At 41.3% G+C, this 22105-nt stretch overlaps 1 protein-coding gene across 1 annotated transcript; it reads left to right on the top strand.

Moving 5' to 3' along the window:
* Positions 1 to 51: 51 nt before the first annotated feature.
* On the top strand, positions 52 to 21769 carry LOC5567635 (tonsoku-like protein). Its single transcript, XM_021840797.1, has 7 exons — positions 52 to 274; positions 341 to 624; positions 5168 to 6162; positions 6577 to 7520; positions 15814 to 16702; positions 16769 to 16950; positions 19974 to 21769. The coding sequence occupies exons 1-7, from the start codon at positions 244 to 246 to the stop codon at positions 21059 to 21061; spliced, it is 4413 nt and encodes a 1470-aa protein (XP_021696489.1). The 5' UTR covers positions 52 to 243; the 3' UTR covers positions 21062 to 21769.
* The last annotated feature ends 336 nt before the right edge of the window (positions 21770 to 22105 follow it).

Genomic DNA, 22105 nt, shown 5'->3' with positions numbered 1-22105 from the left:
AATCGACAATCAAAACATGTTGAGCATCCCTTTATACCGTTCAACAAAAGGCGGGCACTTCGAGTGTCTTGTCTGGATGCCGCGGTTTTTTGGCTGTGCAAACGTGCTGGAAAACATATTTTTACCTTAAATTTGATAATATTTTAAGAATATTTGCGTGTTTTGTAGTCAAATTTAGTTAGTAAAGTGAGACAGTACGAGTGAATAGTTAAATTTCAGTAAACTATGTAAAAACAACACAAAATGAGCGACGACTACGAACTGGAGGAGCAGCGTAAGTTCTTTTTTCATTTTCACTTCCTGGAAGTAGCATCTCTTCAAATTTGAATTGCCCTTGCAGGACTCCTCCGACGGAAGAAAAAATCCTCGGAAGCGGGCAACTTGCAACAGCTGGCGGAAACATGTCGCAAGCTGGGTGAGCTGTACGGCAACCGTGGCGAGCATCTGAAGGCCCTGAACGAGTACAAGCTGGTGGCCAAGGCCTTCAACCGGCTGAACATGCAAATGGAAGTGGGCCGGGCCAATCGGATGATTGGCGAAATGTTTATGCTGCTGGGGGAGTCCGAGAAAGCCCTGCAGTACGAGAAGCTGTACCTGGACACGGCGCGCAATGAGAAGGACAAGGTAGGGATTTGATCGGAGGAACCCAAGTCGCTTATTTACTTTGCAAAGGCTAGGGTAGATGTACCAATTATGGCTACATTACCAACTAAAGCAATAGTGGGGACAAAGCGAGATTTGTTCCACTAGAATATAACGGTCAATATTCACACGAATGTTAAAAATGATGGAGGGTGGAATTATCAGAGAATTTTTTATTCAACCTGAAAAAAAGCATAGTTTTTAGGGAATTCATGGTAGAACATGTTCATGCGCCGCTATCAAAAAGCTTCTTGAGCTATTCAGTGAGGGCCTTTTTGGGTATAAAATTTTATCCACTTCCCAAGACCACACCACAAAGGATTGAAGCAGAACAAAGTTTCCGGTCCAGATGGTATCCCTAACGTAGGGCTAAGGGCAGCAATCGTTCCCAGATATTTTTTGTAGCGTTGTAGAAGTGTCTAGCGAAAGGCTGCTTCCCATGCAGAGGGAAGGTGCAGAAGCTGGTGTTGCTGCAAAATCCGGGAAAATTGCCAGGATATCCTACTTCATATAGACCAACATGCTTGCTGGATACTCTTGGTAAACTTCTGCTATTCGGACGATATGGATGACTTGAACCAAGCTGCAGTTGGCTCATCATAAAACGGAGGTAGTGATGGTCAGCAACTGCAAGGCGGTTCAGCTGTTCTAAATCAACGTCGGATGACACGCAATCTCATCGAAGCGTTCTCCAAAGCACCTTGGAGTAATGGTCGACGACAGGTTGAACTTCAACAGCCACGTAGACTATGCCTGCGAAAAGGCTGTGAAAGCAGCTTACACTGTAGCTAGGATCATGCCCCACACCGAAGGACCAAGAAGCAGTAGAAGACGCCTCTTCTGTCGACCGTCTCATCGTCCAGATTGAGATATGGAGTCCCGGCTCGGGCTGCAGCGTTGACAATCAAACGCAATCGAGAGAAGCTGACAGGACTGCCCTCGATTCAAGGATATACGTAGCGAGATGATGTCAGAAATTGCAAGCGTCCTAAATCCGCTAAATCCGGACAACATCGTGCAGAACATGTGCCAGCATGGAAGCACTTGGAATACGGTGCACAGAGGAATAACGCAGAATGGACCACTGCACGAGTTCACTAGTTGACGTTTGAGTGGTGCCGTGTTATTTATGTGACCATGGAAACAAGTGAATTTGGCTCCACTTAAACGACAAATTAGTGAATTCGTGCATTGGTTCTAGTCGCTGCAAAGGAGATGGCGTGAAGACCAGAGAGCTCCAGGCGGCGATCGGAGTAGGCTAACTCCTCCGTCGAGGACTTGATCGAGTAGAGCGGGCGTAGCGTAATAGCGGACCTGGTAATAATAATAATAAGTCGTACTCAAACTGGAATCGCTGGATCGACAGCGGGATTCAATTGGTCCACCAGGAGAACTAGAAAAGTAGCAGCGGATAACGAGTCGTCGTATGGAGTAGCGAGGTCACGGTGCCCCGACAGACCGTTATTATGTAAAAAAATTGTCCATCAAATCTGAGTACAGGGCTCGATTCCTGAGGTCATTATGCACCTCTGGACCAATTTTTAAAAAAATCCCTAGGCGGAATCTCGAGAAATCCTGATTTGAAGTTTTTGACTTAAAATTTCAATATTATTTATATACAAATTACGCAATAGCGCCGGGAAACCTAAAAACTATCGCTCAAAAAGACGGCCAAACTGTTCTTAACTAGTATATAATTTTTAAATTAATTATATTTATAAATATGTTTAACTAACTTAACTAACCAGAGTGGTTTGAGCATGTTTTTGTATGACTTAAACCAGTAAGTTTAGTTCAATTGAATGAAATCTAAAGAACTAAATATGAATTTAATGTTGTTGTCATGTTCGATTAAACTAAAACTTTCAATGGTTAATATCATTTATTCACAGCCCATTTTTCAACATTCACATTAAGTGACCAGCCCACTGAAGTCTGCCGTATTTATTTTATTTGGAAATATTAGCTTCTTTATACATATGGTACTACTCATGATGTATACGTCTAGTTTTCCACCAAGTATTGTCCTCAGTACTTTACGTTACAATTAACGCATTCTGTATACTTAGCCACAACAGGGTTTTGTCTACATGTAGAGCATCATTCCCACATGTCAAAAGTGTTCCAAGATTAACATAGTTTTCAACAACTGCATAAAAAACCCAATAAGTACTACTAAAGTTTCAACATCACTGGGAGTCCTAGTTCTTGTCTTACTTAGCTTGTTACCATGTAATTTGTTTTTATACAATTCATTGTCATCTGTTTATTGGAGTAGTGTTGGATTCGTTGAATCTGTTGCATGCTCCTTGTGGGCGAGCGACGGAATCCGGATCTATTGTGTCCGGTTCGCGTTAAGCGGAAGAAAAAACGAAATGCGCCGGTAAAAAACAAAAAAAAAAACGCGTCAATAGAGTTTGATACGTTGAACCTGTTGTATGCTCCTGTCGAGCGAGCAACGAAATCAGTATCGTGTCTGGTTTGGATAGTGCGGTCATTCGTGTATATGCTCACGTATTCATTTTGAATTATATATTTATCGTTTACCAATCTAAACTCCCAGTGTTTTCTTGTGGAAGTACAGAGGGTCCTCGGCTTCTGTAAAGCAAGTAACACGTCAACATTTCCCTCCCATTCCCAAATTGACCTGCATTCGGACGCAGCCGGCACCGTTATTGTTTATAATAATAATAAGAGCACCAGTATTTATACATTGAGGATGATACTGATCCCGAGTAGCGTCTGTTGGTTCCCTGTGTAAGTACAGCTGTTCTTGCAATAACGGAGTAGCAACTGCGGGCGGTCAATCATGACACACAACTAAGAATACGTTAATTTTGTCGTAAAGTTCAAGAACAATACTCGGTGGAAAACTTGACGCATACAAGAGTAGTACAAAGAAGCAAATAAATTCGGCAGACTTCAGTGGGCTGGTCACTTAGTGTGAAAGTCGAAAAACAAGCTGTAAATAAATAATATTAACCATTGAAAGCTTTACTTTTTTCGAACGAAGCATCATCAGTAAATTGAAATTTAGTTTTTTAGATTTCATTCCATTGAACTAATCTTACTGGTTTAAGCCATATAAAAACATGCTCAAACCACGCTGGTTAGTTGAGTTAGTTAAAAATATTTATAAATATAACATCCATAACAATTATATACTAGTTAAGACGGCGAAACGTCTTTTTGGACGATTTTTTTAGGTTTCCCCGGCGTTATTGTGTAATTTGCATATAAATAATATTGAAATTTTAAGTCAAAAACTTCAAATCAGGATTTCTCGAGATTCCGCCTAGGGATTTTTTTAAAAATTAGCCCAGAGGTGCAGAATGACCTTAGAAATCGAGCCCTGTACTCATATTTGATGGACAATTTTTTTACATAATAACGGTCTGTCGGGGCACCGTGGAGGTGCATATGAGTGTCCAGTAGAAGTTCGGCAGGGCTCTGACGTGAGGTCAGCCCAAGAGTAAAATGTGTCGTTGCACAGAAGGCTGTACAAATCCCCGGCGAGATTTCAACCGCCAATTGGGCAAAACGAGTAGTCGCAGAGACACCTTAGAAATGTCGTAGTGAACAGCGTTTCTGAGCTCCAACAGCGAACTAGCAGAACAGCTAGAGGCTGAGACTGACGAAGTGCATGAGCACAGCCCTCCCCCGATGAAGTTGCGTGATGTAGTTCGGGGAATATCGAGGCATAGGAGCAGTAGGGAAAGTTTTTTAGTTGCTAAGCGCGCCTAACGCGAGTTTCACACTGTGTCAACATACAACAGGCCAGGATTTTGTAGCTTTTTTGTACCCTACTATAAACAAAAACAGATATAAATTAAAAACTGTAGGGGTGATCCTCCAGTATCGGACACCTAAGCCACCTAATTCATAATTTAAAAACTATTGATTTTTTGCGGTCTTGGCGTCTATGCTAACTTTTGTCATTTTTTTAGCGAAAACATGAATATGAATTTCGACAAACATAAATATGAATTTCGACATTGCATTGTGTTGTTATATTTTAGAACCAAATTGATCAATCTTAAAAGGTGGCCCCCAATACCGTATACCAGTGGCGATTCCCTAACCTCAAATCTACCTGTTCCACGAATAGAAATTCTTGAATTTCAGCAACAAATTTGCATGTAATGAGTAGAGATTAGTTAGAAAAGACGTTTTCAATAATTAACTTTTTGATGTATAATCTAAATTTGTCGAACTAGTCGTTTTTAGAGTCGTAGAACAGGTAGAAAGTGAGGTTACGAGTCGCCACTGCCGTATACGATCTGGAAATGCCTCGTATTTTGTAATTTTGTACATCATTTAATGTTTTTATTTATTTCAATATTATTTCAGTTGCCAATTCAATGCATTTGCAACATACACAAGAGTGATTTGAGTTAAACTTAATATGCAAGCCATATATAATGAAGAACAACACATTTTACGTCGTGTTTTAAACTTTAATTCTTCTTGAAACAATGTTCTTTCTCCTTCGAATCATCTACACATTATTTATCTTTCTCAACAGGTGGAACTGCAGAGAGCCTACATCACAATCGGGAGGACCTATCTGTTGAAAGGTCAGAGCTGCGAAAGGGCGGAAGCGGCTAAGGAATCGCTGTGCGAAGCCGAGAAAGCCTTCGTCAAAGGCCTGAAGCTGTGTCGAGACCTAAAGGAAGTGGGCCGGTTAGAGCAGTCGGATATGGAAGCTCGAGCCATACTGAATCTGGGAGTAACGAAAGAGCACCAAGGAGACCTGGAGGAAGCAGTTCAGTATATGCAGAAAGCTACAAAGATCGCTCAGAATAACGACATCCAGGACCTGGAACATTTGTGCTTGATGTCTACGGCTCAGTTGTTCAACGGAAAGTTGAACAATCCCGCTAAGGCATTGAAGTTGCTCAATGAAGCACTGGAAGTGGCATCAAGGCTTAGCGATAAGACAGCGAAAATGTGCGAGACACTTTCGGTAAAGGCCGATGCCATGATCAAAATGGGAGACTTCCAGAGTGCCAAGCAGGCTCTCAAGAAGGCTTATCACATGAAAACGCCGATAGTTTCGGATGCCGAGAGCATTGAACGGAACTTGAAGGTTCTGGTGGCGATCTGTCGTGTGGAGGATGAATTGATTACGACCGATACCACCAATTATGCTAAGAAGAAAATTCTGTATGAGAAGATGGGCGATGGTTCTTGCAAACTGTACAATTTCGGCAAAGCGATCGATTACTATTTGAAAATGTTGGAATGCGCCGAACTCAATGGAGAAGCAGACCGTCAGCTGATTCCAATTTACGTGAGTCTCTATCAAACGTACAAGGATAACAAGCAGTATAAGCCGGCACTGGAATACATGTTGAAGGAATACGAACTGATTAAGGACGAACCGAAGGAAGCGTACAACACTCTTCTGAGCATCAGCGAGATTTACGAAATCGAAAAACGCAACTATTTCGAAATCGAGAATATGTATCGCCGGGTTCGCCACGAAGCCCAAAAGCTCCAGTCGTTGTCATTGCAAAGGTAGGTGCAGCCGAGCTTAATAATTGTAGACCGTAAATGAAAACCGAATTTAGTACTATACCTACCATTCAATTCCACTAGAATATCCTCTGATAGATACGTATGTATTTCGACCTTAACTGTAATGCCGTCTTCGGTGTCTTGTACTAGTTTCTAGTACACTACACTGAAGACAGTTGAAGTCGAAATACCCGTATCTGTCAAAGGTTACAAATTAGTGGAATTAAATGATATAGTACCGAATTACGTTTTTGTTTAATTATATAATTATTATAATATATAATTTAATTACTTTACTTATTACTTATCCTTTCACGTTCAATGGTTGAAAACTAAGTTACTTTTTTAAGGCAATTATAACATAAGTTATCTTCTCGAGTCTCACTGTACCTTCTCCTTATTCTTCAATAAAAGGGCTCCCCTCAAACGATGCATTGCGATGTTGAGGAAAAACTGCATGGACTTGGTGGCGGAAAACCTGGAGAAGGAAGCAGCCGATCTCGGAATCGATCTCAATCTTCCAGACGACGCTAATGCTACTGACGAGTCGGACGATGAACCGGATGAGGCGGAAACGGCGGCCGCCCTAGAGGGAAGCACTCCAGACATCGGCGAAGATGTGGATCTAGAAGATCTGACCGAATCTGAGGACGATAGTTCCCAAAAGCAAGCAGAGAAGCAGCCCGAGTCCCGAGCATCACGCAAACGTGGAATGTCCTTTCAGATCAAGAGGAACAATAAGGGCGAAACCCAGCTCCATCAGGCCTGTATCAATGGGAATAAGGTTTTGGTTCAGAAACTTCTGGAACAAGGCCATCCCATCAACCCGCGAGATCATGCCGGATGGTTGCCATTGCACGAGGCTTGCAATAAGGGCGTCAAAGAGATTGTCGAAATGCTTCTGGACAGGGGAGCGCACATAAACGACAAAGGGGGAACCAGCTGTGACGGAATCACTCCTTTGTACGATGCGTGTTCCAACGGAAACCTGGAAGTCGTAGAACTGTTGCTCGAAAGAGGAGCCAATTGCACACTTCGTACCGATTCCGGAGACACTACCCTAAACGTTCTGGAAAACTGGTACAATGGCGTCAAAGATTTCCTTCCTTCCGAGCGAAAATCGTTCTACCAGTCTGTTCGTGATCGAATTATTAGTTGCTTCGATAAAGCTGGCATCAAACCTGGGGAAGGTGGAACCATACCCGAATCGATCGAATTGGAACCATCTCCCAGTGGGGCAGTTCGTTCCACGCGTCGTCGTCCGAATCGTCTAGGGCGGTCGGATTCCGACTCGGAAAACCATGAAACCCGTTCGGTGGCCCATACCACTCGCAGTTCCGGATACGGAAGCACTAAAGGTGAGACGAACAAATAATTTAAGGGATTGAGAGGGGTACTAGAGAAGATATCAAATAAGCAGAAGGGCATACAATTCCAGTAACAATGGAAAACTAAGCAAACGGGAAGCACGGGAAGAGAAGAGACGAATGACACCGACACCATGGTGTACAATATTGAGAAGGTGTTATATTTCGAAAACTCACAACTACTTGACGACGTCATTCCTATCCACCTCGAACAAGTTTGTGAAAAAAAAATGATCTAGTGGTCCGGATGGTATACGTTACGATAAAAATTATGCCCAATCAAATTCTGCCCTACCTTGTTAATTTTGTATGCCGTGACCGACGCTTCAGTCTTGTAGAGTGTTCCGAGCGATGAAGTTGCAATTCGGCTGATCGAGCCATTAGCATTGCATGTGCCGGTTCCCCCTTCTACGCCTACTTATCCCACGTTCTATGTAAACTCCAATTTCCTCTATAGGGTACACTCAAAATAATTCAAACGTCATTGTTACGTGAAAACATACGTGTTTTTTTTCCATCGCACTTTCGACGTAGCTCTTACGTGAATCATAGGTAGCCCAGAATGAACGCATGAACTTTTGAACTTCGTCCATTCCACCGGCGCTATACGTAAGAGCTACGTGTATTTTCCGGTAGCCTTTACGAAGCGTTTCAATAGGATCTAGATGGTTTTGCATTGAATTTAACTGTAATAAAGACCTAAATTATTATTATTATAGCTTTATTAAGGAGATTTTCAGCTCTAGGCAAAGACCTAAAGGCTTTGGAAGAAAACTAATTCCCAATTGGAAAATATAAACAAACTTGAAAGATTGTGATATTATTATATTCAATCTGAGCATTTTGAATCCTGTTTCCCTATTTTTGTGAGTTTGGTCTGTCTTGTTGTAGCCTTCGCGTGCTATAATTGATGGAGGTTATAAATCAGGTATAAAATATGAAGTAATGCAGAGATTCTTCGGTATTCAAAGCATATTTACCTTGAAATCAATCTTACACAGAGTTTAAACCAGCAGCAGCTTCTGAAGTTCGTGTAAAATCAAGCGGTGCCAATTGACCATTTTTGCATGTGTATATCGTGTGGCAGGTACGAGAATACTCTATGCCCTGGGAATCGAGAAAATTTCCTTTACGAAAAGATCCTCGACCAGCGGGATTTGAACCCACGACCCTCAGCATGGTCATGCTGAATAGCTGCGCGTTTACCGCCACGGCTATCTGGGCCCCTATAAACGCATTGTACGCCGACCAATTGTTTATCACTCGCCCACGCAAGAGCAAGCGTCACGATCATTAGATCAAACACTCTTAACAATCCGCGACGCTTTTTCATTTCACTACTCGGCTGACGCGCGATATGTTTGATCCTGCCCTCATCGCCCGCCCCCGCAGGGACAAGCGTCAAGATCGAAGGATCAAATAGAACTAGCGGACCACGACACTTTTTAACTTTTTTTAAGCGCGACATGTTTGATCCTGTCCCCATCGCCGCCCCCGCAGGAACAAACGCCTAGGACGAAGGATCAAACAGAACTCAATTTTGATGAGAAAACGAACATATTTTACAGAAAGTTCATGATTTTAGCTAAAATATTGTTGAGTGCTGACAAAAACAAAGTCAAAACCATCGGAAATCTTCTCAATCGAATATATATATATATATATATATATATATATATATATATATATGTTTATATTTTTCTTTTATAAATACAAACCTTTTGTAATAGAGATCGAATGCACCTTTGTATTTACGACAATTGTTTTAGTGGATAAGTAATAACATGTATGAAATGTATTAAATAGAATAAGCGAAATAATCAGAGTACATATCTATGACATAACGACATACTATGCAATGGCTTTTACAAGCATTTACACATGTTGTTCAATGAAGCTGAACGTTTGTTCTTTGTAATGTAAACTGATCCAAGCTCAAGCACATGCTTATCAATTGCAAAGTAATTTTTATACAAAACCAATAAGCATTGCAATTTTGCAGCCAAATTTTTTTTTTAATTAAACTTGATCACTTTCAACCATACACAGCCTATTCATTGGAAATGTACAATGAATCAAAACATATTCATTGATGATTAAAAAAAGGGATCATATTCCGAACACGCGGATTTTGTATGGCGTGTTGGTTGAAATATTTCACTTACATATGTCATCCAATTCCCAGGAAGTGGAAGTCAATTGCAACTCAAATTTATTGTGTTTGAACCTATTTTATACCCTGGGAGTAGTAATAACTTTCTAGCTCGATGTCAGATAAACCAGCTTAGATTAATTTGTATCTTAAATTATTTATATGAATAGGATTTATTCGTGCTGTTCGGAACATGCGGCAGAAAAATCACAGTGATTGACAAAAACAAAATATTATTCAATACTTTTAAGAAAAACTTACAATAAAAGGAGATATATTAATATTTTTATCGCCAATACAGGCTGATTTTTGCCTATTAGTTGGATTTCAAGTCAGCCTAAGCCGCAAGTGTTCGGAATATAAATCTAAACATTATATAAATAAGTATAATATGCTAAAAATACTCAGTTTAAAAGTTTTCAACCAAATTATGTTAAGAACTTTGCAGTAATGTTCAACACGCAGCTATTTAAAATAATAAATATTTTTGTTGTTTTCAATAAGTGTTTTCGATTTGTTGTAATAAAAAAAAAATGTGAAACTACAATGAATTTTATCAGAACAATCCAGCTTTTACGATAGCTATAAAACAAAGGGGGGTGATTTGACTTTGACATTTCTTGGCTATCAATTTTATAGTTTAGTCTAAGTAGGCAATAATTGAAGATTGTTGATTGAAATGTCGATAGTTTTCACTGGATTTGTTTTGCTGCTGCGGGTTTTCTGTGCATATTGCAATGTCTACTCCATTTCCGTGTTTTGTTGGGCCACCCTAATGTCACTTAATGTCAAAATGTAGTCCTCATCATATGTAACATTTTTGCCTAAGTGTTCTAAAAAATCATCTTCATAATTAAAATATTTTTTTTTTTTCATCTAATTTTGCGGTCTGGCCCAATGTGGCATTGTATTGAAATGAACCAAAGATAACATACATCCAGAGTGGCAACGAAAATAATGAAAATAACTATTTATGGTACAACTTTAGAATGAGATTTACACCACTCGAATTCGAGATAATTTAGTCAATGTATTAGATACCTATGTTGTTATGCTAGAATTATATTCTTTAGGTGCATAAATGGAAGGATTTTCGAAGGCAAAAGCTTTTTCACGTTATGAAATAGGAAGTTTTTTGATAGGAAATAATATTTTCGAAACGATCACATTCTGTGGTTATGAAACATGAATATTAAATAGTAAAGCAGAAAAAAATAACATTTGATGAAAAAAATAAATATGTTTTATCTTCAGACATTGCTTTCCAACGTTGTCGTCCGTCCCCCGATCTTAATGTCTGTAATCTTCGCAGCAACTGGTCTACTGATCGAACCATATGTTTTTTGTTTACTCTTGGTAATGACAGTTCGATGTCTTCTATACTAGATATACCACTTGCCAGCAGCTGGAAGTGGGTACAACTTTTCAACTCGCTTTCACTTCGGAGTTCCACATATGTTATGTGATGCAATTTCAGACCAATTTACTATGTTTACGGTACATCCCACCACATTACTGGTACATTTGACAGAAATAATTTACAACAATCTGATTTCGACTACAAACATGTTAAAATCAAGCGCATTTCTGGTCTGCTGAAAATTGCCGGTGCGAGCGCTTAAGTTAATCCCCTAAAATTGTAGTTTTTACCGCACAATTTTTTTGCGTGTAGAGTTAGGTAAGACGTTAAACAGAGCTGGCACGATGGCGCTCCGGCGAGACAGGAGTGTTGGCGTAGGCCCAATAAGCCACCCGTAAAAAACCTTATTGCGAATAACATAGGAGATAATACGACCCGGAACAATCGGCAAAGACCCACGCGACGAAATAAGGATTACGATTGGAATCTTAGAACATGGAACTGCAAGTCACTTGGTTTCGCAGGTTGCGACAGGATAATCTATGACGAACTACATCCCCGTAACTTCGATATCGTAGCGCTGCAGGAACTTTGTTGGACTGGACAGAAGGTGTGGAAAAGCGGGCATCGAGCGGCTACCTTCTACCAAAGCTGTGGCACCACAAATGAGCTAGGAACTGGCTTCATAGTGTTGGGCAAGATGCGACATCGCGTTATCGGGTGGCAGCCGATCAACGCAAGAATGTGCAAGATGAGGATAAAAGGCTGTTTCTTCAACTACAGCATCATCAACGTACACTGCCCACACGAAGGGAGACCCGACGACGAGAAGGAGACGTTTTACGCGCAGCTGGAGCAGATTTATGACGGATACTCGCCGCGTGACGTGAAAATCGTTGTTGGCGACATGAACGCACAGGTAGGACGAGAGGAGATGTACAGACCGGTGATCGGGCGGAACAGTCTGCACGCCGTATCTAACGACAACGGCCAACGATGCGTCAACTTTGCAGCCTCCCGTGGTATGGTAGTTCGAAGCACCTTCTTCCCCCGCAAAGATATCCATAAGACCACCTGGAGATCACCCGATAACCTAACCGAGAATCAAATCGACCACGTTCTAATCGACGGAAATTTTTTCTCTGACATTACCAATGTTCGCACATACCGCAGTGCGAATATAGATTCGGATCACTACCTAGTTGCTGTATGTATGCGCTCAAAACTTTCGACGGTGACAAACTCGCGTCGAAGCCGAACGCCGCGGCTTAACATCTAGTGGCTACGGGACTCAGAAGTAGCCCAAGAATACGCGCAGCAGTTGTAAGTGGCCCTGCAGCTTGGCGCCGCCACTCTTGAAGATGGCTGGAGGCACATAAGATCCGCCATAGGTAGCACCGCAACAGCAGCACTAGGTCCAACGACCCCGAATCAGAGAAATGACTGGTAGGACGGCGAATGGGAGCAGTTGAAGAATGAGAAGAATGCAGCATAGGCGAGAATGCTGCAACACCGCAGAGAGCGAACGAGGCACGGTATAAACAGGCGCGGAACAGACAAAACTCGAACTTCCGAAGAAAAAAGCGCCATCAAGAAGAACGAGAACGCGAAGCGATGGAAGAGTTGTTCTGCGCTAAAGACACACGGAAGTTCTACGAGAAGCTTAACCGATCGCGCAAAGGCTTTGTGTCACAAGCCGACATGTGCAGAGACTGTAACGGAAATCTTCTCACGAACGAACGTGAGGTGTTCGAAAGGTGGCGGCAGCACTACGACGAGCACCTTAATGGTGATGTGGCCAGTAGCGGATGTGGCACGGAAATTACTTTGGGTGCACGCGCGGACGACGAAAGACTTCCGCCTCCAGATCTCCAAGAGGTAGAAACGGAGATTAGACGGTAGAAAAACAACAAAGCCGCTGGAGTGGACCAACTTCCGAGCGAGTTGCTAAAATACGGTGTTGATGCACTGAAAAGAGCGCTGCACTGGGTTATTTCCAAGATTTGGGAGGAGGAACTATTTCCGGAGGAGTGGATGGAAGGTGTCGTGTGTCCCATCTACAAAAAGGGCGACAAGTTGGATCGCGCCAATTATCGTGCGATCACAATTTTGAGCGCCGTCTACAAGGTACTCTTCCAAATTCTATGCCGCCGTCTATCACCAATTCAAGACCAACAATTGAAAAGGCCTCAAGTCCAAAATGTAAACAAATCGGGTTTCTGCTGATTTAAGTGTATAAGAGCCTATTCTTACTGTAACATACAATAGTCATGCAAAAATATGCATGAAAGTTGAAAAAATATCATTTTTCTAAAAGGCCCCATCTCATTTCCCGATAATTAGGATATTAATCGTAAATGCGGCCTTTTCCCAAAAAGGCCCCATTTCTATATTTACTTGAAACCGAGTTGAGGCCTATTAAACAAACATCAAAATTGCAACTAAAATTACGAAAAAATGTTTCAAATTTACTTAGCAGATACAAGTTATACTTCAGCCGCTCCGCTCCCTGTATTATTTTACACAGCGATAGTTTCAACAGCGAACATAATCAAATTTTCTCTCGGGTTCCTGTGAAGAGATGTATTTTGTATCATACTACCTAATAATACCTGTGTCAGCCTGCCTGTACTTCACAAATTATCAACAAAAACACGATTTGGTTTCAATTGCATGAAAAATAACGTTTAATTGCAATATTATATCAATTGAACCAATTTTCCATACATTTTCTCGACGACAAACTCGCGTAGCACATACATAATGTTCATGGATGACGAAGGGTTCAATCAATCACATATTTAATCGACCGCACGAATCTTCTCTTGCTGTAGGGATCTCCATGTACTTTACTTCACCACTTAACATTCTTCTACACTTCAAATTTCTTATTTCATCATCAATTTTGAATGATTTTCAAAAGGCCACATCAGAAGATGATGAAAAAACAAGCCACAACTAGAAGGCCTCAACACATTTTAGAGTAAACAAAGGCGTCAACTCACAGGCCTCATCAGCGTCGGCCGGCGTCTATGGGCACAAATGAAAAGGGCTGCACAGCTTTTGGTGAAATAAAAGCCTCATTTCCTTTGACTCGTTTTTTTAGCAGGATTTTTTGCTAAAATGATAGTAATGAATATTCATAGCTATAAATCAGTTTATCCATCGACTTTCTGGACGATAAAATAACATAAAAAGCTTAAATTCATAATATAAATTTGATTTATTGTTTGACAAAACGAGATTGCATTTTTCTCATTGTTTACTTTTTGGAGATGAGGCCTTTTGAATTGTTAGTCTTGAATTGCTAGAGAATTCGTTGGACAATATCAGGCAGGATTTATGGGCGAACGAGCTACAACGGACCAGATATTCGCCATCCGCCAGGTGTTGCAGAAATGCCGCGAATACAATGTATTCACCGATTTTAAATCGGCCTATGATACAATCGATCGAAACAGTGATGTGCGTAGTCCGAATATCAGGGACACTCTCGAGTCCCTTCGAATCTCGTAGAGGGTTACGGCAAAGTGATGGCCTTTCGTGTTTACTGTTCAACATTGCTTTAGAGGGTGTGATAAGAAAAGCGGGGATAGACACGAGTGGCACGATTTTCAGAAATTCCGTTCAGTTACTTGGTTTCGCCGACGACATTGATATTGTTGCACGTAACTTTGAGACGATGGCGGACACGTACATCCGACTAAGGGCTGAAGCTAGGCGAATCGGACTGAACATCAATGTGTCAAAGACGAAGTACATGATAGCGAGGGGCTCAAGAGAAGACACGGCACGCCCCCCACCTCGAGTTAATATTGACGGTGATGAAATCGAGGTTGTCGAAGAATTCGTGTACTTGGGCTCACTGGTGACCGCCGACAACGACACCAGCAGAGAAATCCAGAGACGAATCGTTGCTGGAAATCGTGCCTACTTTGGACTCCGCAGAACGCTCCGATCGAGCAAAGTTCACCATCGCACGAAGTTCACCATCTACAAGACGCTGATTAGACCGGTACTCCTCTATGGGCACGAAACATGGACTCTGAATTGCACCAGCTGCTGGGAGAACCAACCATTGTCCACCTCGCAAAAATTGGAAGGCTGCGATGGGCCGGGCATGTCACCAGAATGTCGGACACCAACCCGGTGAAAATGGTTCTCGAAAACAATCCGACCGGCACAAGACGACGTGGTGCGCAGCGAGCAAGATGGGTCGATCAAGTTGAGGACGATCTGCGGACCCTTCGCAGAATGCGTGGCTGGCAACGGGCAGCCATAGACCGAGTCGAATGGAGACGTCTCCTACGTACAGCAGAGGCCACCCAGGCCTTAGCCTGACTGGTAAGGTAAGGTAAGCGATAGGTAACTTCAGTAAAAATTACCGAGTCACTATTTGGTGGTTATGAATGGTTTAGTGATCTTTATCTTAGTCAGGTGAAGTGGAGGTAAAATGAATTTTGAATGATCTACGTGATTTTTCACGTAGCAATGACGTTTGGATTTTTTTGAGTGTACATAAATCGCCCTGAGAGGGTAAATCATTTCCCCCGAGAGGGTGAATCAATTCCCCCGAGAGCGAAAAACCGATTTTCCTATAGGGTAAATAAATTCCCCCGAAAGGTTAAATTGAGAGCTAAATCAATTCCCCAGATAGGGTAAACGAATTGAGGTGTTAAATGATTTGAAAAAATTCATTTAGTTCTGTTATGGATTTTTAGGAAAATATGGTATTGTTACAATAAAACTATTTTTATAATATTTTTCATCAGGGACTGCTTCCAAGAACCGACCACCAGCTGTCCAATCGGACGATTCCAGCCTTTCGTCCGATGAAGAAAGTGGTGTTCGCGAAAAAAGCGCGCGCCGATCGACCGGAGTAGACGACTACCGCAGCGCCATGCAAGTTCTGCGGAAGGGAAACGGGGCGCGGGCTCAGATCGTATCCCCTCTCAAAGATCCTAATCCAGGACCGAGCAAACGCAGCGCCTTCCTGCGCAGCAACGAGATCGGTGACGACTGGCTGATCGATGATCTGGGCCCGAACAAAAAACGACAGAAATTCCATTCGGAAGCAGAATACCTCGAACCGAAAAGGCGGACTCCCAAGCGAACCAACAATCGGAACACCAGTCCACAGAGACCGCTTCCAATTTCCGACCAGACCATAACAACCACTGCTTTGGAGTACGACTCGGATGAACCGGAACTAGTAAGCGTGTCATCATCACGGCGAATTCGGCGAGCCTCTTCGGAGGACAGTGGTTCGGATGCGCATCAGATTCTGATGAATGCATCCGGGAGAAGCTTCTCTCGAAGACCGTCCACTCAATCCAGGGGTTCAAGACGGCTATCCAACGGAAGCTTCAACAGAAATCAAACATCACTCTTGGAGGCAGGATTCAACGTATCGTCGTCTCGATCGGTCAGTCCGCCCTTTTCGTTGATGTCCCCGACTAAGAACATCTACGGGCAGAAGTCCCCATCGATGTCATCGATGTCGGCGTTCACCGAAAAACGAACCCCAGTGAAGACCCTGCCGCCCAACGTGGTGAGAGTTATGGTCGAAGGTGAGTCGATCGATATTACCTACGATCCGGAGCAGATCATGCAAATCAGCGTGGGATGGCTAGTCAACGAAGTAGTCAAACGCTACGGAATGTACGTTAGATGAGCGTTTCTGATCGAGCAAATCTAATAATACCTAACGTTTTTTTCTATTTTCAGAAAACATGGCAAACGACCCCTGCTGAAGTTGCTTCGATCGGATGGAGGGTTTTGCTTGGAAACCGATCCGCTTACGACTTTGCTGGACGGTCCCAATTCTATCATATACTCGTACCTGACTGAGCTTAAAGCGATGGAACCGTGCGCGTTCTACAAGGACTGCTGCAAGGAACGTGGTGTTGGTAGGTATATTCTTATTTTGTAGTGTGCCTTAAGGAAGTGGAGCAGGATTTTTCCAAAACCTGGGGCAATATTGTTATAGAATCCGGGATCAGTATTCTCTCACAATCCTGGAACAGTACTAACAGACGAAAGTTTCTCTTTGAATCATGGAAAAGAAATACATAACTCACATTCCTTAGGTAAGATTCTCTCAGAATCCTGAAGCTGGATTGGTTCCAAATCCGTGAGCATTATTATCTAACAACCTCAAAATCTTGACTCAGGATTATTTCAGAATCCAAAGACAGAATTATCTCAGAATCCTGAGATAAGATTATCCAAATATCCAGAGATAAGATTACCTCATAATCCTGAGATAAGATTATCTAAGAATCCTGACACAGGATTATCTCATAATCCAAACACAGGATTTTCTCAGAATCCTGAGATTTAATTATCACAGAATACTGGAACAGGATTATCTCAGAATACTGAGATAAGATTGCCTCAGAATCGGGAGACAGGATTATTTCAGAATCCTGAGATAAGATTTTCACAGAATCCTAGAACATGATAATCTTATCTCAGAATTCTGAGATAATCTTATCTTAGCATCCTGGGATAAAGATTACCTCAGAATCATAAAATAAGATTATCTCGGAATCCTGAGATAAGATTATGTCAGAATCCTGGAACAGAATTGGCCCAGAACCCTGGAAGACAGGATTATTTCAGAATCCTGAGATAAGGTTTTCTCAGAATCCTGCACGCAGAAAATTCTTGCATGATTGACATAAGTTTTCCGATAGTTGCTTTAACATGCCTGGATACAATTATTACAAGCATATTGCAATTTTAGGGAAAACTTTCCGTTTTACGGTGCAACGAAAAGCTACCGCAGCTGTCACATAATTGATTTGCACTGGTGAATCATCAGTAGGCTTCAATGATACCTTGGATACCGTCTTGATGATCGTTGTTTGTTGCTATTTTTTATAGCGTTTTCTCTTTCAAGCATACTATGATTGAACTGTTTGCTTCAATGATGGAATGATTTTGAAGCCTGCGGTAGAACTTTGACAGCTGCGGTAGAACTCTGCGGCTATCGCAAACCGAAAAATTTTCTTAACAACCGTAATATTATCGGTGCTTCTAAACTGACAGTATGGTTTGCCTAGAAATCCTTTATAAGAGAGATTCGCGGAAGCTGACATTTCTGTCAAAGTGTGAGCCAAACGAACATGCGTTATGTTTGTTTTGAATTTTTCTTGCGGAGTAATGTAATCCGCTTGAAATTATTTCGGTAAAAGTAATTTTGCACGAAGCAAAAAAATTAAATGTTTTACTTTTTTCAAATTTATATCAATGCGATTTTTAGTTTTTGATTTTTTCGGCTGTTTATTACTTTTGATATGTAGCTCAAAGTAGAGATGGGCAAAACAGTTCTTTTCAATGAACATTTCCTGTTCGTTCCGTTCTTGATAATGAACTAGTTCTTTTGAACCGTTCTTTCGTTCTTAAAAAAAAGCTTATTATTTTCGCCTTTCAAATAATGTATTTGTTACGACTCACGAAAGATTTGTTTAGTCAATGCTGGAATTTTCTGCTAAATTATGATTCTATTATCAATTAGAAAATTTTGACAAGATCATATTGAACAGAATGCATTTATTTTGAAACTTGTATAAATGAATTATAGTAAAATAAATGAAAATAAATGAGCTCATTCCTTTGCGCGCCAAGCCTTGTCCTTCCGTAATTAGCCTTATCCAGCTAATCCAAACAAATAGGTATTGCATGTATGAAATGAGCGAAGCGACGAGGAACCAACACAAACACATTTCATTCGTTGCTCATTCGTCGCACCGAATCATAACCAGCGTCTTGTGGACGTAGGAAGGGCAGGGTACAGCCAACAGCGGAGTTTTTTCTATGCCGTTGGTTCGGCGGGAACGATGAAAGAATTCATACCGAACGGTTCTCTTCTCCATGTTCGTTGCGTTCGTTCATTCGCAGTTAGCGTTCACTAAACCGTTCTTGCTGAACTACCGTTCTCAAAAAAAGAACTATGACTCTTTCGTTCACCGCAAAGAACTAGTTCTTTGGAACCGTTCGCGAACGGTTCGCCCATCTCTAGCTCAAAGATCTATAACGAAACAAAATACACTTTATAGCAATGAGGAAGTCATGTCCGTGTTACAATATTATTCTCGACGCCGAGCAAAATCAGCACTGCTGGTCTGTTGCCAAATCATTCCGTTTTACTTCCGCTTATCTCTCTATAAAGGATCACTAGGTTTGCCCAATCGCTTTGGTTTTGTTTCCATTTTCCATTTGTTTTCATCACATGAATATTTTAATTATATTATTGTTGAATCAGCTTTCCGCACATTATTACCTAGAAACGTTATGAGCTGTGCCGCGAGATAGTTGTTTGTATTCCTGCTCCCATATTTTTTTACATTTTATCGCAATTTTGCGATGTCGATAAAGAAGATTCGCATCGGTTTTGACAACACAATATCAACAATAATACCATTGTCATGATTGTATATTATCTATCTATGGTTGATACAATTATTTTGTGAAGTTGAACCAATCATACCAAATAGTTAAACCAACCATAGATATTGTTGAATCAACCATACATTAAGGTTGACTGAAATTCAATGTAAAATATGATTGATCTACCAGCAAATATGATTGATTTCTCCGTGTGGATAAGGATTTTCTCAGAATACTGAGATAAGATTATTTCAGAATTCTGAGATAAGATTATATCAGTATTTTGTAAACCTTTTAGATGAAAACAAAAAACATCTTAGTGTCCTGAGACTGAGTTCTTTCAGAATCCTAGCGCTGGATTATTTTACAATTATAAGGCAAAATTCTTTCCCAATTCTAAGACAGGATTTTTTCAGATATTTATACACGATTTCCTCAGAATCATAGGGCAGGATTTTCTTGTAACCTCAGAGAAGAATTCTCTCAGAATCCTAGGAAGAATTTTCGTAAATCATAATTACGTTCTTTTTTTCCCTAGAACTCATCTCCAAGCTGGTGGAAGCGGTAGAGGGCGTACACATCAACCACAATTTCACCCTTCCCAGAGATGTTTCCCATGACATCGACCGCCAGTGGGATATCCTCTTCAAAGCGCTCGCAACTCATGAGCATCTGAAGACGCTCAACCTTTCCTGGAACAAAGTTACGGATTCCGTCGTAGCCAACCTCGCCCAGCAGCTACCCAACCTCAAGGAACTTGAGGTGCTCAACCTCTCGATGAATCGCATCACGTATAAAGGCGTTTCCCTCTTATCAACTCCAATCGCGGACTCCAATCAATTCTTGACTGAGCTGGATCTCAGTCGAAATCCGCTTCAAGATCAAAGTTTACCAGCACTGACCGTTGCATGCCAGCAACTTAAACGACTGAAAATCCTGCGGCTAGCATCTACGGCTATAACGAACCTTACCTACGCAGAACCACATCTCGACATATCTAACCTTGAGGTGTTCGACGTGTCGGAGAACCAACTCAACAAAAAGTCAATCGAATACCTCTTATCCAAACCGCACACCCCGATGATAATCGAACTGAATCTGACATCGCTAGGCAAACTGCCAGATTTCAAATTTGCCCTGACCACGGCAGTTCAAACCCAAGCCTTCGACATGCTGATAAGACTGAACCTAAGCAACTGTGCCTTAACCGATCATGATCTAAGCCTAATAATCAATCCATTGAGCACCACTGCCGAGAAACTCAGAATCGTCGATCTGTCGTTCAACGCCGAACTAACGTGGAAAAGTCTAGAAGAAATTATGAAAACCTTCACACGTCGATCATTGCAGGTTAATCTGTCGCAAAACCCTTTGATTTTGAAGGATTTCAATGGAGAGGACGCGTTTCAAGCGATCGACTACAACCGAAAGAAATCCTATCCATGCGAATTACAAATGATGCTGCCGAGGTCAGTGACGGATCAACGGTTGGACAATCTTCGCCAGCAGCTGAAATTGTTTTGGGAGAAGCTGTGGCACAATCATGCTGATATCAAAATTAACGAACAGAAGGTCATGTTGTCGGTCGGTTACAGCCTAGATGTATCGGATAATCGGTTAAACTAAGAGTTTTAGGATTTCAATTACCATCAGTGAACCAGTTGCCGCTCATGCCCTATTACCGCTCCATAGTGTAAGGGCCCATTCACAAATTTCATAACGCTTTAGGGGGTGGGTGGTTGTCCTAACGTTGTTACGGCTCATACAAAAAGCGTCACGAGGGGATGGGTGGGTGTCCAAAATGTCCAATTTAAGCGTTATGAAATATTTGAAACAGCCCTAAAAACTAATTTTTCGTTTAAAATGCAATCTTTTTTGGCACGGATATCTTCGAGAAACATCAACAGCTTCCAAATGAATTATTAATCTACTTGAATGGCTTTTCGCCACTTAAGTCGTCCCACATTATTTTATTTGTTAAAATATTTTTTTTTTATATGTTAGAAACACAAAACCCTGTGAGCGGCTATGGGGCGGTCCATTTATTACGTAAGGCAATTTTCGGGATTTTTCGACCCCCCCTCCCCCCATGATAAGATTTTTTGTATGAAAATTAAAAATAAATTGTATGCCGCGTAAGAAATCTCAAACCCCCCCCCCCCTCCCCCCATAAACCCTTACGTAATTAATGGATCGCCCCTATTGGGTATTTTTGTGTGTTCCAATAAACGGTCATGCAACAATTTAATTGTCGATTTCAATATAAAGTCTTCTTTACTGTTATAGCTAGCTCTGGTTTGATTATAAAAAATATCATGGTAAATAACGACCCGATTTTGTCAGCCTCTTTTTGCGAGCATTTTTTTGTTATCACCGTCACATAATCGAACTTTCCTCAATTTTTTTTACACCGTTAAAGTGTATAACATAGGGAGGAAATTAATTCTGATGAATCGTTTACATTTCGAAGGAAAAAACTGAAAAACTTCTTGAGAAGGGATGGTACACAAATTATGTTATGGTATGCATAAGTTATTGGGGAGTTATTTGTTCCTCCTCGGGAAGCCTTACAACATTTTCAGAGGTCAAAAATGTTTAAATTTAGGCTACCCGAGCAGAAGAAAATAACTACTGAATACCAAATTGAGGTATTCCATACCAGATAATTTC

The sequence above is a fragment of the Aedes aegypti genome, chromosome 2, assembly GCF_002204515.2.
Source record: "Aedes aegypti strain LVP_AGWG chromosome 2, AaegL5.0 Primary Assembly, whole genome shotgun sequence".
Classification (NCBI taxonomy): Eukaryota; Metazoa; Arthropoda; class Insecta; order Diptera; family Culicidae; genus Aedes; species Aedes aegypti.
Note: the sequence above shows the minus strand (reverse complement) of the source record. Positions and strands in the feature narration are given on the sequence as shown.

Excerpts from the sequence above, each read along its gene's own strand:
- LOC5567635 (XM_021840797.1), top strand. The coding sequence starts at position 244 with ATGAGCGACGACTACGAACTGGAGGAGCAGC. Across the intron at positions 275-340 it reads CTACGAACTGGAGGAGCAGC|GACTCCTCCGACGGAAGAAA; the intron begins GTAAGTTCTTTT and ends TTGCCCTTGCAG. Across the intron at positions 16,703-16,768 it reads GTAGTCAAACGCTACGGAAT|AAAACATGGCAAACGACCCC; the intron begins GTACGTTAGATG and ends TTCTATTTTCAG.